The following is a 19,226-nucleotide window of genomic DNA, read 5'->3' as shown; positions in this document are numbered from 1 at the left end:
CATTTTGAAAGAAGAGATTTTTGTCGGATTTCATCAGGATTTTAACTGTTAATAAACTATAGTTTAAAACCGTGGCAGATTTATTGGTGGAAAACTTCTTCCATCTACGAATATTTGGTGAAAAACTTCTTCCATTCCATCGACGAATTTCTTTCTAGTACATCATCTGCTTTTCATTTATCTTGCTCATTATAACTACGCCTCGACTTTTACAACTGAATTTATGTTGTTGGCTTCAATCAAACATGGTTCACCTAAGTGTTGAGTGTCTGCTGTTGTATACGCAGCAATAAAAGAAATTATATTTTGCTTGACTACCAGTATTTTGTTTTGAGAAACGTACTGTAACATAGCATTATTTTTATATTACCTTAACATGCACAAATTTACAAAAAAGAAACATGTAGACTGAGGACTTACGTTTGCGTCTCCTGCGATTGTGTGTCCATTGGTTCGACAGTAAGCATTTTTGGAGCCGAACGTTTTGGATAAGTTTTCAGTTAGCTGCATGTCACAACCTTGCTGTTCTCTGGATTTGGTCCTTTTGCTCCAAACCCTACTGTGCACTCAACTTCACCCTGCTGGTACGTTAACTGAAAGATAGTGAGGACAGTACAGAGTAGAGATTGAAAATGATTCTCTACTCGGCAGGGAGATTGGATGCTTACTTATTGAAACACTGCCAGTTTTGGTCAAAGAACAGACCCTCCTAAGTCAGAATGTTATTAATGCTGGAGGATGGTCTACTGTTTGACCAAAACTGGTGATGTTTCAATGAAGAAAGTATGTATTTCTCTAGCGACAAATCATGGTTTTTGACAGCATAGTTTCTGTTTTTCATTGCCATCTGTATGAAACTGTCTCCTTGAGAGTGACCATGTCCTTTCTTCTGTTATACAGGAGGACCGACATGTGCGATTTATTCCCGTATGACGAATTCCGTGTACAGTATCAACTGATCTGCATGTTCTGTTGGATACATTCACCCTGCGATGTTGTTGTGTGTTCCTTTATTAAAGTCTGTAGCAGTCATTGCAATATATTTGGAATTGCAACTATTACCTTTTAGTTCACATATCCCTGAACTATTACACTTATCTTTCTCGAGTGACATTGTTGTTTTGTTTATTTTTGGTGTATTATTTGTGTATTTCTCATATTGTATTCGTATCAGGATCAGAAACTCAATAACTTCGTAATTTATTAATTAAGGTTTCCAGCAGAGGTTCATAAAATATATTTACTAGTGACTAGTTTCGAACATTTTCGTTCATTCTCAAACCACCTACCTACATTAAAAGACATAATGTTATTAACGAAACAAGAAATACTTTATTTTCAAGTGTTTTGTGTGCACAGATTATGCTACTGCAATAAATCTTTTATGATATGCCTGAATTTGTAATGTTTGACTGTAAGATATTTGTTTTTACGCTCATTTTCAGAAAAACAAACAGAATACCTTGAACGACTACATATAGGACATTCATATTCACAGGACACGTACATTAATATGTTATGCAGAAATTATTAGCATTTCAGTCACCTCGATTCAGCACGTGACCTGTTGCCTAATAGGCACAGGGTCCGCCATGGGACCTGATAACTTGTTCCATGTGTGATGGCATCGAAGCGTATAAGGCGCGAACGGCATCCTGTGGTATAACCATCCATAGTGCATTCACCTGGTTCCAAAGTTCATCTGTGCTGTCTGTCACTGGGTAACTGCACTGTACCCATCGTTTCACCATGTCTCACAGATCTGCGATTGGCGACATGTCTGTTGATCTGACCAGGCTAAAGGCTGACATCGTGTGTCACAAAGAATGCACGTGGTCGTGCATTGTCTTGCAGAAAAATGGCGTCTGGAGTGTTGTGCAGAGAAAGGGTATTAATAAAGATAGCAGTATGTCACCCACGTAAGACACACTTGTTACAGTGCCCTGGACACACACCAACTGTGATTTATGGTTGTAACCAATAGCACCCCACAGCACAAAGCCTTGAGCTGACGCTGTGTCTTGTGCGAAAGCAGTCATTGTCATGCCGCTCCCCCTGTCTGCGGCGAACCAAAATGCGGCCAACATTTTCAAACAAATTTTGAACCTGGATTCGTCCGAAAACACAATCTGATGCCATTCCTGTCCCCAATGACGTCGTTCCATACACCACTGCCTTCTAGCATGCTTCTGCACATTCGTCAAAGATAGAAGTGGACGGCGCGCACGTAAGCCATGCCGTAATAACCGGTGACGGACTGTCACCCCTGATAGTGAACGATGAATTACACTGTTCCATTGTTGCGCCAGGATCGAGGAGGGCAGAGAACTGTCCTGAAATGGCATTTGGATGAGGTGTCGATCTTCTTGAGGGGTGGTCTGGGTGGTGTGACCTGTCCCGTTTAATGTGTTCTACGGCCTTCCGTGAACCATTCTGCACACACCCTTTGCTCTGCCTATACACTTCGTCCCACACGAGCCAATTTCCCGGATGGATGCATCACATTCTCTTATGTCAATAATGTGCCTTCTTTCAAACTCACTGGTTTCACGGTACGATTCGCGCATACGTTTGGGAACACCCTGCACATCTACGTCACACTGATCCTTAACCTTCAGTTTTCAGCCACAACGAGAGCCGCATGCACATTTTGCTAGTAGGTGGTATTTCCCCGCGATATCGATGTTTACCTTTAACCCAAGGACCAAAGTGGTTCAAATGCTAATAATTTCTGCAGAATATACTAATGTAGTTGTCCTGTGAATATGAACGTCCTATCTCTAGCCGTTCAAGGTGTTTTTTCTGAACATGAGTGTACATCAGATCGTTATAGCAAAAATTATTTGACTGTATTACAGTTGTCTTAGTACTTTTAAAATTCGTTAGGGGTCTTTAGTTGCTTATACACAAAAGTTTGACAGGAGACTTCAGTTGTTTATTGTGTGTTCATATGCTTTCTCTCCAGAGGTCATAATGTTACAACTAAATACACAGTTAATGTTTCGAAAAAGGTCACAGATATTATAGAATTACTGACCCGTCATCACTCAATCACTTTGATGAATCAAGAATCATTTATAAAAGAGAAGAATTTTTTAAAAAATTTGGACTGCTCGTTCATCGGTCGGCCGGCTCGTTTATCTTCCGTTTATATGTTTCCCATTCTTGAACTATGTCTAACTTTATTCCTTTAGGTGCAACGCGTAAAATTGTCATAGTATTTTCAGTACTACATGCTGAATGTTTTGTGTTTCTCAAATTATGACCGAAAGCAGTCTATATTATTTGACTGACATGTTCCTTGTATATAGTAATAAAATTGCGACCAGTTTGTTCTATATAAAAACTATCACATGTTCAACATTGTAGGCTATACACTTCAGATGCATTATAATTATTTTCACGTTTTAAAATTTTATGTCTTAGTTTAAATGTTAGGCAACGGCCTTGTCGCAGTGGTTACACCGGTTCCCGTGAGATCACCGAAGTTAAGCGCTGTCGGGCGTGGTCGGCACTTGGATGGGTGACCATCCAGGCCGCCGTGCGCTGTTGCCATTTTTCGGGGTGCACTCAGCCTCGCGAAGCCAGTTGAGGAGCTACTCGACCGAATAGTAGCGGCTTCGGTCAAGAATACCATCATAACGACCGGGAGAGCGGTGTGCTGACCCCACGCCCCTCCTATCCGCATCCTCCACTGAGGGTAACACGGCGGTCGGATGGTCCCGATAGGCCACTCGTGGCCTGACGACAGAGTGCTTAGTTTAAATGTTAATTGATCTGCTGTTCGAAATGTTATTTTGTACTGCTTAGGGAAAGCGTACAGTAAGTTAACCATAATGTGGCCATAATATTTCAATTTAACAACCGGTTTTTCTTCTTTACGTGGACTTCTTTCACTTTCGTATTTTTTTGAGAATCTGAGAGCTTCATTGATACAGTATCTATGTATTTAGTTGTAACATAATGCTCTCAAGAGTGTAAGTATGCTGTTTAGGTCTATTTATTGGTAACTCCACGTAGTGCTCTGTATGAAAATCATTGGCTCTGCTGTGTGCAGTCAGTGGCTGGTTGGCATTGTTGTAATACTCGCCACTGTAGTGTTGGGCAGCTGGATGTTAACAGCGCGTAGCGTTGCGCAGTTGGAGGTGAGCCGCCGGCAGTGGTGGATGTGGGGAGAGAGATGGCGGAGTTTTGAAATTTGTAAGACTGGACGTCATGAACTGCTTTATACATTATGACTTTTGAACCCTGTTGAGGTAAATAGATTGTTCTCTATCAAAATGTTTCATTTGCTAACTATGCCTATCAGTAGTTAGTGCGTTCAGTAGTTTGAATCTGTGTCAGTTTAAGCACAGTCATGTATAATTGTTCAAAGGGGACGTTTCAAGAGAGACAGAGCACATGAACACATAATAAACAACTGAAAGCGCCTGTCAATGTTCTATGTATAAATAACTAAAGGTGCCTATCGAATTTTTAACCAGGACATCGTAATACAGTCAGATAACATTTGTTATATGGATCCGACGTAAAAACAAATGACTTATTACTTTGAAACATTAAAAATGGAGGCATGTCATGAAAGGTTTATTGTACTACTGTGGTTCAAATGGTTCAAATGGCTCTGAGCACTGTGTGACTCGACATCTGAGGTCATCAGAACTTAGAACTACTTAAAGCTAACTAACCTAAGGACATCACACACATCCATGCCCGAGGCAGGATTCGAACCTGCGACCGTAGCGGTCGCGCGGTTCCAAACTGTAGCGTCTAGATCCGCTTGGCCACACCGGCCGGCTACTACTGTGGTCTGTGCACACAAAATGTTTGAAAATTTTGTATTTCATGTTTCGTTAGTAAAATTGCACCTTCCAATATAGGTAACGGTTTCGGAATGAACGAAAATGTTTAAAACAGGTCACTAAAACACCTTGCATGCAACTCTGAGGGAAACCTTAATAAATTACAAATGTACTATTGGTTTAAAGGTTTTTTCCTTTTTAAATTCGGGTTTAAGGATTTTACTACATGAGTTGGTTGTGATGTGTTGTGTGCGTGCCCGCCGCTACGCACCTCGGCCTGGCCGCCCACGTTGTAGGCGTCGACGAGCTCCCCGCCCTTCTTGTAGTCGGCGAGCCGGTAGAGGAGGCAGCCGTCGCAGCCGGACGCCTGCGAGATGACGCGGTCCAGCACGGAGCCGTCGTTGGTGGCGGCGTCCCCGGAGCCGCCGCAGCAGCGCGACGCCGACGAGCCCATGCGGTCCGCCTCATCGTCGCCCTCCTGCGGGGAAGCCGGCTCAGCTCACTGGCCGCCCCCTGCACCCCGCAGCCCTGCTGGCCAGCTGCGCCACGGACACCAACAAACGGCGCTGAGCACTATGGGACTTAACATCTGTGGTCATCCGTCCCTTACAACTTGGAACTACTTAAACCTAACTAACCTAAGGACAGCACACACATCCATGCGCGAAGCAGGATTCGAACTTGCGACCGTAGCGGTCGCGCGCCTAGAACCGCTCGACCACCCTGGCCGGCCACACCAGCGAACACTGTGCGCGCGAAGCCAATACACGATACGAGGTCTGTTCAAGAAATACTGGAACAAGCGTAATTTCACGCCAGTGGTGTATTGAGTAGAAAGTTGTGTCCCCCAGTTTGCGGATTTCGAAATAGCAAATTTAGAGGGTGCATTGGTACAAAACGGAGAAGCTATTGAGTTACCTAGACGCAATACGTGAACGTCGTGTCACGAGTGCTGCCTTATGTGAGGAAGAAGTCCGATAAATGAAAAATACGTTATATTCACAGTCAAGTATGATAAGTTTTGTGCCGGAAGAAGAAGAAGAAGTATTTACACCGAAGTGTGTTAATCGCAACAACATGGAAGTAAGTTCACGACAAAACGGACTCAAAGTAGAGAAAATATAAAAATCCAGAATTCGGTCATTAATTAAAAATAATCAATTTTTGTTAAAAAATTAATCTCTTTACTTATGTACCCTTTATTAACATATACAGGGTGAGTCGCGTAAGACGTAACACCCCCTTTATTCCGGGGGCGATTGCGACTATGGGGCACATATGTTGGTACATGGCCGGCCGGAGTGGCCGAGCAGTTCCAGGCGCTACAGTCTGGAACCGCGCGACCTGTACGGTCGCTGGTTAGAATCCTGCCTCGGGCATGGATGTGTGTGATGTGCTTAGGTTAGTCAGGTTTAAGTAGTTCTAAGTTCTAGGGAACTGATGACCTCAGCAGTTAAGTCTCATAGTGCTCAGAGCCGGCCGCTGTTACATGCACAACAATCACTACGTTTATATTGACCGAGATAATGAGGAGAGTACATGTTTCTTACATGGGACACTGTACTCTTTTTACCATCATTCGAACGCTCTGGAAAAGACGCGTATAGTGACGTAACGCATACTGCTATTGTGATTCAAACTTTGGTTGAAACAGGGCGGATGAGGATTTACCTACGTAGCGTAGGCCGTGCGTGCTGCACAGAGCACAACAACTCGGCCTGCGGGTCGCGCGAGGCGTGTTTACAGCCTGCAGCCGCTTCCGACCGTCTCGACCTTCAACCGTACAATATTTCCCAGCGTCTTTGGAGCGCAGTTTGAATCACAATAGCAACATGCGTTACATCACTATACGCGTCTTTTCTAGAGCGTTTGAATGATGGTAAAAAAAAGTACAGCGTCCCATTTAAAAAACATGTACTTGCCTCATTATCTCGGTCAATATAAACGTTGTGATCATTGTGCAAGTACCAAAGTATGCGCTCCATAGTCGGATATGATTCTCCGAACACCGCTTGTCGATTCGTGCAATCGACAACGAAACAATGGGAGTGTTACGTCTTACGCGATTCACCCTGTATATTACCGCAAGGGGCAAGGCGTCTGAATTAAATTTTGCGTGAAAATCAATACAGTTTTTTTACAGAGACAAACCAAATGATGAATGCTTAAACCGCACTCGGTGTTACGAATGGTTCACACGGTTTAAAAATGTCCGCACGAAAGTTAAAGATGACCCTCGTTCAGGTCGCCCTTCGGCGTCTACTGACGACGCTCATGTCAGGAACGTCGACGAAATTGTGCGTGCCATTCGAAGACTGACTGTCCGAAAGACTGCAGAACAATGTAAAATTTCAGATGGATCGTGTCAAGATATTCTGACACAGAATTTTGGAATGCATCATGTTGCCGCCAACTTCGTCCCACGGTTCATGAACCAAGACTAGAAAGACCTTCGCCTCCCAATCTTGAAGAGCTATTGGATCCACAAATAACATGTTCCTTATGAGAATCAGAACTGGTGATGAGACATGGGTCTACGGTTACGATTTTGACACCAAGGTTCAATCTTCACTGTAGGTTGTGTAAGGATCTCCAAGGCCAAATAAAGCTCGACAGGTCAGGTCAAATGTCCAAGCCATGCCGATAGTTTCCTTTGACTTTGAAGGATAAGTTCATCACGAATTCGTGCCACAGGGACCAGCTGTTAATCTATGATATCATCGGGTCGTGTTGCGACGCCTGCGAGAAAATGTGAGAAGGAAACTGCCTGAAATGTGGCGAGACAATTAATTCATGGCTCTTGCATCACGATAACACACCTGCACCTTCATCCCTGCTGGTAGGTGACTACTGCACAAAAAACGAAATCACTGTGAGCCATACCCTCCAGATCTGGTCCCCGTGGACTTCTCTTATTTCCAAAGTTGAAAATCCCGTTGAAAGGATGAACATCTGCAACGATAGACGAGATAATGGAAAAATAGCAGACGGCGCTTCGCACTATCCAGAAAGAGGCGTATCAAGAACTTCCGGAAATGGAAACGGCGTTTGTAGCGGTGTATGAACTTTGGAGGAGACTATTTAGAAGGATACCATGCACAATATTTAAAAGATAAACGTAGAAAAATTTTGTAGACAAAGTTCCGGAATTTTTTGAACACACCTCCTACACTCCATCATCAAAGTTAATAGACGATCCAAAAGTCAAAGAGTGATTACCGACAGACCTCATATAGCGCAATTTAGTATAATTGGGAAAAGAGCAAAATGGGAAGAGAACAGGTGAGTCGTCATATGTATGGATCGTGAATGAATGTCACTCTATAGTTTTCAGGATGGAACTCGTCGATTATTCGCGTGGAGTCAACTGGTAATTGAATACAAACTATGTTGGTGAAGGTGGAGTTCTCACTTCGGGAGGTATGATCACAGTTGCAGGTGTAACGTTTACTTCGCCATCCTTCCAAAAAATTCCGTTAATGATTTTATTCCTGGCGCAAAACTGGCGTCAGCGCAGTAACTACGGTGGCGGCTTGAACTAACAGCAAGCAACAATTCTGTTATAAGCAGGCGGTGTTAAGTAGTGGACGTGTAGGTGTGCCGTCTCAATGTTGTTGCTTCATAAATCGCGTCGTAGCAACATGTCTAAATGGTAGATTCGAGACTTTCTCAGAAATCTTTTGAAGAATATAAAAGTGTGTCCAAAGTTTGTACCGCACACTTCTATTCCGGAATAAAAACAATGACGTGTGGTGTGACATTACAGCATTTATCACTGCGATTTTTAACATGCAAAAGTTTTTTTTTCTGTATTCGCGTCAGTATGTGCGAACTTTTAACATATACCAATGAATGTTGTAACCAGATATCTTTGCCGCGCTCCTGAAAAGCGCAGAATATCACGATAGCTATAAACTGTTATACGCTGCTATCGATCAGTAAGAAGACGACGCACCTATGTATCAAAATAACAATTGCCAATTTTTTACTTCTGCAGGGAGCCGTGCCGCTCTCTAGCTGTATTGTGCTCCATACTGATATAATAATTTTATTGTAACTTTAATTGTTTAAGTGATTAAAAATATATATGTAGCCACAAACAAGCGAGAATGTGTATCACGAAAATTCGCTCCACCGCCACAATGGGTGGCCATGTTAATGTAAGTTTCCGTTTCATAATATAATACTTGATGCCTTGAAGTTTATTTAATTTCAAAGAAAATCTCTCAACCTTATTATCATTAATTATACTTGTGATAATCTCTTCTGTTTAAAAGATTTATGCAGCTTATGATCCAGCGTGTGTTCTGTCGGAACTGGAGGCTATCGGGACGACATCGTTATAGTATTTATTCCAAGTTCTTTCAGTTCCGTTTATATGTTCGTACAAATCCAATTAGTTGGTCCCTTAGGTTTCTTTCATGTAACTTCTGTCTGTTTCCTCCGCGCTATCTTCCTCCGAAAAAAATTTGTTCATTTTTTAGTAATTTTCGATATCGCGAATGAGAAAAGACAGCCGCCTCCTGCTCCGAACGGAACACCACGACTTTTCTAACGTCGGAGAGTACCGCACGAATTTTCCGCTAAAAGGTAATAGAATTTCTTAAAGCTGGATCAATTACACATGTTGCTGCTGTTCTCCGACAAATCTGGTGTGATTAATAGTAATTTATTCTGTCACGACAAAAAGAACCAATTTTTCTTTTACCAAAGCAACAAAGCTTTCAATTAAATTAAAAAAAAAATCCCAGATCTGGCGCCCGAACAGGGACTCGACTAAAATATTGAAAGTGTCACGGTACTAATATATGATTCTCTTATTTCATGTATCGCTCTTTGGAACCCAATGCTGCATAAAATTACGGATGAGCAATAAATATACGCAATATTGAAGGACGCGGTATTTACACAAATATCTTGGGATTTAATAAGACGCAGATTTGCAGTTTTGAAGACAACACCGAGTGAGCACCAAATTTTCGTTTGCCATAGTTCTGTCTAAAGAGTAGCTCATTTGACCTTCAAATCCGACATCACTCTATGCTTTCTGTAGTTTAACGTAAAAAAACCGCTTTTTTTTCTACGTAAATTTTTGAACATTTTCTGTAACCTTCTGCTTGGACTATTTGTTTTATACTGTAGTTAGTATTCTCGTGTAAGTTCAAGATGGATGCCATTTCAGTCTTGTCTGTGTAACAGCGTTGGCAATCAATTGTTTCAACGGCGTTGACTCCGTCTTGTCTTTTTGCTACAGACGTGTGTCAGTTATTACCCACGTAACATTAGACATTTGACGAGCGCGCCGCGACTTTAACTTGCGCGGCAAGAATAATTGACAATCAGAATTTCAGTTGGCAGTACCCATTTTAAGTTGGCAACAGTTGAATTTCATTATGGCGGACGGACAATCGAGCGCGAACTCTGCAGACGAAAGCGACGGCACTGTTAACAAACATTACCGACTCCGCTCACGCGGACGACGGCCAGGACAGACGACAGACAAGAGGTAGCTAACGTGGACGACACTCAGCAGGAAACACCCACCTCCCCGATAACGGTATCAATTGACATTGTCGAAATGTTACAGGAATTGATACTAGACAGACAGGAGAGGGAACAGCGCGAACATGATCGCGAACAACGTGAGAAAGACAGAGACAAGTTTTTATCAGAGTTGAAAACGGATATGACGACACAGATTGACTCAGTTACTACGCAAGTAGGCTCTCTCACAGCACAGATTGACTCAGTTAGGAATGACGTAAATACCACCATTGATGCGAAAGTAGGTACCCTCACTACGCAAGTAGGCCCTCTCACAGCACAGATAGATTCGGTTAAGGGTGACGTCACGGCGCAAGTAACCACTTTGACAACACAGATAAGCACTCTGGATAACAAAATTGATAACATTGGTCAGAATCTCACAACTCAAATCGAAGCGTGTCGCAAAGAAACCGATTCGGTAAAACTTGCGTATAAAACAATTGCACCACAGGTAGACGAGTTAGCGACGGCGGTATCCACTGTAGAATCAAAAGTAAGTGCAATGGCGAATGACATTTCGGACCAAACTATTGAGGAAAGAGTTACCAGTAGTGTTGCTTCGCACACTGAAGCACTTACCGAACATTACAAAGAATGGATTGATGTACAAGAGAAGCTTGTTGAGGAGAAGGTTACATGTGACTTGAAAGATGTTGTTAAATCCGCAACCTTAGACATATTATCTGCACCCGGCAGTTCAGGTGACACTGTTTGTACTGAACTAGGCCAAATTAAATGAGTGTTTACCCGGGATTTGCCGGAATGGCGGAAGAGAGTAACAGATGAGATATCCGACCTGAAACAGCAAATTCAAACATTACAGTATGATAACCAGAGTGACCGGAAACACTCACTACCTTCTGAGCCAGATGAACATCAATACCAGACAACACAACAACACAACACACTACAGTACATTCCGCGACCGAAAAATGAATTTAACGATTCACACAACAACAACACTGAACAATTGACACTCACAACCCTCATGAAAGAGGAGAGTGTATTGAAACACAGTTTTTCAACCATTCCAACCGGAAAAGCGAAATATTCATCCAGTCGTTTTCCTAAAGAACTTTTCAGGAGTCTTTCCAGCTGCCTGGAATGACAAACAGAGAATACAATTCATTACCGGATACATACAAGGAGAAAGTGCTATATGGGGAACCGAGATGGTTAAGTGCAAAACATTTAGCGAGTTTGAGAAGAACTTTTTAAGCAAATTTTGGAGCGCAGGTGTTCAGCAACGACTACGCAAAGAGGTCTACAACGCCGCACCTTTCCATTCGCACAGTGTCGGACTTCGCCGGTACTTTGAAAAGTACTTGAGAAAGATACAATATTGGGACACTCCCATAACAACAAAAGATGTTATTATGATTCTTAAGTCAAAACTACCCATTTCCATACGCGAAAAATTAGTGAACGTGTCAGAGGAAGATCAGGACGCATTTTTATCCGTCCTTGATTCGCTCGATCTTATACACGAAGACGCGCGTGCGAATGCTAACCGTAAGAACAACAACGCAGGCACGCATTCGAATGGAAACGGTAGTAATGGAAATGGTTCACAGGAAACACAATACGGAAACAAACAGTACAATAACCGCAATAGAGGCCGAAACAATGGTTACCGTAATGGTAAACACAAAAACAAGCATTACGGCAACCAACGGTACAATCCAATATACAACACGCAACAACAGTTTTACGGGAATGCCCTATACCAATCAAACAATAACGGCAGTAACTTCTACCAGAATGGGAACAAATAAAAGGGTAGACGTTGCAACGATCAAAATCGCGGAGGTCAGCTACCTCCACCACAACCCTATGGGCAGCCACAACACCAGCAACAACAGCAATACACGCCTCAGCAACAACCATTCATGCAACAACAACAGTACACGCCACCACAACAGGACTTTAGCTACAATAACAATAAACCAAGAAAACAATACAATCCACCGGTATATTTTACGCAGGCAAGTAATGTACCGATTTTTCAGCCTGGTAACCAAGTGCAGTACCAACAAGAGTTTGATACAAATCAACACACACAATGGGTAAAAAAACCAGCGAGAATGGTTAAGTGATGTGACAGAAGAATCAAATCAGTCGCATCACAAGAAAGTGGAAAACTAAAGGCAGCACCTTTTTGCCTCCTTGGGGATGCTGCGGGACATAATGGGGCAAACTCGACCTTGAACGACTTAACGTAATACGTTATGATCGCGACACTGACTTGAGAGACGATTTGTTACAGACTTGAATGACGTATGGGAAGACGAAGTACAAGCAATGACTAAAATTTACATAGCCAATACACCAATAGATGCTATTATTGATACTGGTGCAAACGTAAATGCTTTATCACTATGTATGTTTAAGAAAGTTTCTGCAGGGCTGAAAATTTTAAAGTTACCAGTACAAGGTTGTTCAGTAACAGGAGCGGTAGGATCTTTATCACAGCGAGTAAATTTGCAAGCTCAGGTACCGATAAGGATTAATTCTACTTCTTTCATGTGTGCATTTCTAGTAGTTAAGAATTTGTCAGTGTCATGCTTATTAGGAATGGAGTTCCTGAGGAAGAATAAGGCAGTGATTGATATAGAAAAGGGTATCTGTACAATCCGAGTAGGTGAACAGGAGGTAACGCTGCAATTGTTGCGCGGCAAGGTCAAAAGAGTCAACACTGAGCACAAAGTTAAGGTACGCAGACTGGTACAGCGAATGTTTTGGAACCAAGCACACATGACAAGACAGGGTAACAGTTGGACGGATTTTGATACTGATGACGGACTTCCGACTAGAGAAGAGATTTTGAATAAAGTAAGCGAATCAAGTGAACTTGATTACAGACAAAGGCAAGATTTACTGCACTTACTTATGAGGTATCTTCACGTCTTTTCTTCGAAACCTGGAGTAATACGTGACTACGAATATGACATGAAGGTCGCTCCCCATTCTACTTTTTGCAAGACAACGTACTCTGTCCCGTATGCAAGGCGCGAGGCTGTGAAAAATGAAATACGTAAAATGCTTAAGTGGGAGATCATTGAACCGTCAGACTCACCTTACAGTAGTCCGTTATTGTCAGTTTTGAAGCAGGATGGTAGTGTACGTATAGTTTTGGATGCAAGAAACATAAATAAAATAATTATTCCAGTAAGAACTCGACCTGAGGCTATGGATGAACAATTACAAAGGTTTCATGGAGTAAAATTCCTCACATTGGTAGACTTGAGATCGAGCTACTGGCAGGTCAAGATGACATCACAGTCTCGAAAATATGCAGCGTTTATATTTGCAGGTAGATCATACCAATTCAAAGTAGTTCCATTTGGTTTGAATGTGAGTTCAGGCGTATTCATAGCTGCACTTGATCATGTATTAGGACCTGAACTGTTGGATCGAGTAACAGTGTATGTTGATGACTTACTGATTGCTACGAAATCTTGGGAAGAACATTTAGACATAATAAGCAAAGTTTTCCAGAGGTTTGTTGACTATGGAGTCACAGCTAATCTACATAAGTCTAAATTTGGTAAAAGCGAGATTACATTTTTAGGACATCTTGTATCATCACAGGGAATTACCCCAGATCCAGATAAACTAGGAGCTATTAAAAACTTTCCTGTGCCCTCTTCTAAACGCCAGTTGAAAGGCTTCCTCGGAATGACTTCCTTTTTCAGAAAGTTTATTTCGGACCAGTCGATGAACAGTCAAGCCTTGCATGATCTTCTAAAGAAAAATACTCACTGGCATTGGACGCCAGAGTGTCAGGCAGATTTTGATCGCATTAAACAAGCACTTCTTAACAGCAATATTTTGTTCCATCCAGACATGGATAAAGAATTCTGTATTTCGTCAGATGCTTCATTTCAGGGGCTTGGTTCTTGTTTGTTTCAAATAGAAGTAATTGATGGAAAAGAAGAGATAAAGAGTTATCAGCTTTGCAAGTAGGGTTCTCACAGAATATGAGAGGTCATACTCGGTGACAGAGTTGGAGGCTCTGGCCGTTGTATGGCCCTTTAAAAGGTTCAATTACTACATCCATGGCCGGAAAATTAAGGTCTTTTCTGATCACCAAGCTCTTAGTTTCTTGCTCTCGTGTAAACTTCTTCATCATCGTCTTACACGATGGAGTCTCTTCTTGCAAGAGTATGATTTCGAAATAGTATACATCAAGGGTAAAAACAACATTATCGCGGATGCTTTGTCAGGCATGCCGCAAGGACTTCCCGAGTCCAGTGAACTTATAGAGCAGATGTCTAACTACCGAATTCTTCTAATGAAAGACCCACTACATAGAAAGTATTTCCTTCAGCTCTGCAAGCAGATGCGTATACTCCGAGAAACAGATCCCAACTGGCGTAAGGTCAAACAACTTCTAACAAAACCCGATCACCACTTGTCCAAATTTTATAAACTACACAACGATGTTTTATTCCATCGAACTTCTCTCCTCTCTGGTAGATGGTGTGTGAGTATACCACACGCATACGTTGAACACCTTATCTGGTACACACATCTGGGGTCATTATGGACCTGAAAAATGCAAACGAAAGATTTCTGCGTATTGCTATTTACCAAACTTGCACCATCGAATCCACAAGTTATTAAGTACATGTCTTATCTGACAGAAGGCAAACCCTTCAACCATTCGAACCTAATTCCTCTGAATCCAATTATTACTGAGAGACCAAATCAAGTTCTGGCCCTTGATCTCACCGGCCCCCTGCCGCAAGGGAGGGGAGGGGTGAAATACCTAGTCGCATTGTCGGATCTTTTCACAAAACATGAGACTTTATGCAGTGAAATCATCCAGTGCACTTCCGATCATCCGTCGAATCGAACAAGACTATTTTCCTCGATTTTGCAAGCCGGAGGCCATTCTATCAGATAATGCATCGAATTTCACTGGCAAGACAATGGCGCAATTTTTTTGCCAGACATGGCATCAAACAAATACTTATATTTCGTTTCAGACCGCAATCTAATCCCACCGAACGTATCTTCAAAGAGTTCAATAGATTCATTCGAACCTACATACCTAATCGACAATCCCGTTGGATTGACTTTGTATCTTCATTAGAGCAGATTGTCAACAATCTTCCATACTTCTCAAATGGATTTACACCTGCGGAATTAATGACGAGTCATCGGGAAAGAAATGAATGGTTAGATCCCATACCTAAAATTGTAGAACCAGAATTAGATTTAGATGCAAAACTTAGGCAAGCATTGGTATCCTTAGCTGTGCAGGCGAATCTACGCAAGAAGTCTTATGACAAGAAGGTATCTAAGGCTCTTACATATGATATTAATGAAAAGGTACTTTTACGGACACATTTTAAGCCATCTAAGTTGTTGAAAAGAAATCGGAAATGGAGGCTATTGTACGACGGACCATTTGTAGTAATTAGAAAACCACATACAGGATGTTATCTAATAGCGGATCCAGCATCTGGCAGAATTAAAGGATTGTATCACCACCAGGATCTCAAGAAGTATAACGAGGCAAAGTAACAAGCAAAGGAACATTAGCCTAAGGTTTAACCTGTGAAACACTTCGGTATTCAAACACACCAATACGAGTACTCACACTTTGGCGAAAAACTATGAAGGTAATTGAAGATTTGATTTATTATGGCGTACGAAAAATAAAGCACATTCCATTTGAGAGGACAGATTCTCAGTTATTTTTAAGTTAGTCATAGGTGTAAGCAGTCCAAGTTGGCTGTTGGCATTGAGGAATGCCGTTATTGGTGAAAGGAGATACGGAAGGAAGTAGCAGATTGCCACCTTCCAACAAATATTAGGTTAAGCAATTTCTTTTTCAGCCCTCAAGATGGAATGTTAGTCTTTAAGTGTACAGAGTGCAGCCAATTGCGTGTAAACTGTGCGTTATTGTAACACCGTCATGAACTATACCTTTTGTTAGCGCGATCTTCAGAATTAAACAGATTTGTGTAGCCAAGTGTTTGAACTGTCAAAAGCAGTAAATAACAGAGAGAGAGAGAGTATCACGTAGTATTTGATAGTTTTCAGTAGATTCAATCTCAGCATAAAATAACTAGATGACAAACTGATTCCAATTTTATGTTAGAAAGAAAGTAAATAGATGATAAAACACAGTAATGTCTTGAAACTACATGTGAGTCCTGATGATCCTTCCGGAATCATCATGCCTCACATGGGAGGCATTGTGACATTACAACCTTTATCACTGCGATTTTTAACATGTAAAAGTTTTTTTTCTGTATTCGCGTCAGTATGTGCGAACTTTTAACATATACCAATGAATGTTGTAACCAGATATCTCAGCCGCGCTCCTGAAAAGCGCAGAATATCACTATAGCTATAAACTGTTATACGCTGCCGCTGTTGTCTTCAGTCCTGAGACTGGTTTGATGCAGCTCTCCATGCTACTCTATCCTGTGCAAGCTGTTCATCTCCCAGTACCTACTGCAACCTACATCCTTCTGAATCTGCTTAGTGTACTCATCTCTCGGTCTCCCTCTACGAGTTTTACCCTCCACGCTGCCCTCCAATGCTAAATTTGTGATCCCTCAAAACATGTCCTACCAACCGATCCCTTCTTCTAGTCAAGTTGTGCCACAAACTTCTCTTCTCCCCAATCCTATTCAATACCTCCTCATTAGTTACGTGATCTATCCACCTTATCTTCAGTATTCTTCTGTAGCACCACATTTCGAAAGCTTCTATTCTCTTCTTGTCCAAACTAGTTATCGTCCATGTTTCACTTCCATACATGGCTACACTCCAAACAAATATTTTCAGAAATGACTTCCTGACACTTAAATCTATATTCGATGTTAACAAATTTCTCTTCTTCAGAAACGCTTTCCTTGCCATTGCCAGTCTACATTTTATATCCTCTCTACTTCGACCATCATCAGTTATTTTGCTCCCCAAATAGCAAAACTCCTTTACTGCTTTAAGTGTCTCATTTCCTAATCTACTTCCCTCAGCATCACCCGATTTAATTTGACTACATTCCATTATCCTCGTTTTGCTTTTGTTGATGTTCATCTTATATCCTCCTTTCAAGACCCTGTCAATTTCGTTCAACTGCTCTTCCAAGTCCTTTGCCGTCTCTGACAGAATTACAATGTCATCGGCGAACCTCAAAGTTTTTACTTCATCTCCATGAATTTTAATACCTAGTCCAAATTTTTCTTTTGTTTCCTTTACTGCTTGCTCAATATACAAATTGAATAACACCGGGGAGAGGCTACAACCCTGTCTCACTCCTTTCCCAACCACTGCTTCCCTTTCATGCCCCTCGACTCTAATGACTGCCATCTGGTTTCTGTACAAATTGTAAATAGCTTTTCGCTCCCTGTATTTTACCCCTGCCACCTTTAGAATTTGAAAAAAAGTACTCCAGTCAGCATTGTCAAAAGCTTTCTCTAAGTCTACAAATGCTAGAAACGTAGGTTTGCCTTTTCTTAATCTTTCTTCTAAGATAAGTCGTAAGGTCATTATTGCCTCACGTGTTCCAACATTTCGACGGAATCCAAACTGATCGTCCCCGAGGTCCGCATCTACCAGTTTTTCCATTCGTCTGTAAAGAATTCGCGTTAGTATTTTGCAGCTGTGACTTATTAAACTGATAGTTCGGTAATTTTCACATCTGTCAGCACCTGCTTTCTTTGGGATTGGAATTATTATATTCTTCTTGAAATCTGAGGGTATTTCGCCTGTCTTATACATCTTGCTCACCAGATGGTAGAGTTTTGTCAGGACTGGCTCTAACAAGGCCGTCAGTAGTTCTAATGGAATGTTGTCTACTCCGGGGGCCTTGTTTCGACTCAGGTCTTTCAGTGCTCTGTCAAACTCTTCACGCAGTATCGTATCTCCCATTTCGTCTTCATCTACATCCTCTTCCATTTCCATAATATTGTCCTCAAGTACATCGCCTTTGTATAAACCTTCTATATACTCCTTCCACATTTCTGCCTTCCCTTCTTTGCTTAGAACTGGGTTGCCATCTGAGCTCTTGATATTCATACAAGTGGTTCTCTTTTCTCCAAAGGTCTCTTTAATTTTCCTGTAGGCAGTATCTATCTTACCCCTAGTGTGCGATCAGTAAAAAGACGACGCACCTATGTTTCAAAATAACAATTGCCAATTTTTTACTTCTGCAGGGAGACGCGCCGCTCTCTAGCTATATTGTGCTCCATACTGATATAATCATTTTATTGTAACTTTAATTGTTTAAGTGATTAAAAATATATGTAGCCACAAACAAGCGAGAATGTGTATCATGAAAATTCGCTCCACCGCCACAATAGGTGGCCATGTTAATGTAAGTTTCCGTTTCATAATATAATACTTGAAGCCTTGAAGTTTATTTAATTTCAAAGAAAATCTCTCAACCTTATTATCATTAATTATACTTGTGATAATCTCTTCTGTTTAAAAGATTTATGCAGCTTATGATCCAGCGTGTGTTCTGTCGGAACAGGAGGCTGTCGGGACGACATCGTCATAGTATTTATTCCAAGTTCTTTCAGTTACGTTTATATGTTCGTACAAATCCAATTAGTTGGTCCCTTAGGTTTCTTTCATGTAACTTCTGTCTGTTTCCTCCGCGCTATCTTCCTCCGAAAAAAAATTCTGTTCATTTTTTAGTAATTTTCGATATCGCGAATGAGAAAAGACAGCCGCCTCCTGCTCCGAACGGAACACCACGACTTTTCTAACGTCGGAGAGAACCGCACGAATTTTCCGCTAAAAGGTAATAGAATTTCTTAAAGCTGGATCAATTACACATGTTGCTGCTGTTCTCCGACAAATCTGGTGTGATTAATAGTAATTTATTCTGTCACGACAAAAAGAACCAAG

At 41.5% G+C, this 19,226-nt stretch overlaps 1 protein-coding gene and 1 pseudogene across 1 annotated transcript in view; one reads left to right on the top strand and one right to left on the bottom strand.

Annotated features, from left to right (window-relative positions):
• LOC126353098 (uncharacterized) overlaps positions 1-19,226 on the bottom strand; it is a 287,154-nt gene that overhangs the window by 217,121 nt on the left and 50,807 nt on the right. Inside the window, exon 2 of the mRNA XM_050002737.1 lies at positions 5,074-5,280. Coding sequence (XP_049858694.1) covers positions 5,074-5,256 — 183 coding nt within the window. The 5' untranslated portion in view covers positions 5,257-5,280. The remainder of the gene's footprint in view (positions 1-5,073; positions 5,281-19,226) is intronic.
• On the top strand, positions 3,438-3,555 carry LOC126290383 (5S ribosomal RNA; annotated as a pseudogene).

The sequence above is a fragment of the Schistocerca gregaria genome, chromosome 1 (assembly GCF_023897955.1).
Source record: "Schistocerca gregaria isolate iqSchGreg1 chromosome 1, iqSchGreg1.2, whole genome shotgun sequence".
NCBI classification, from domain to species: domain Eukaryota; kingdom Metazoa; phylum Arthropoda; class Insecta; order Orthoptera; family Acrididae; genus Schistocerca; species Schistocerca gregaria.
The sequence above is the reverse complement of the archived record's forward strand: the minus strand, read 5'-3'. Positions and strand labels throughout refer to the sequence as shown.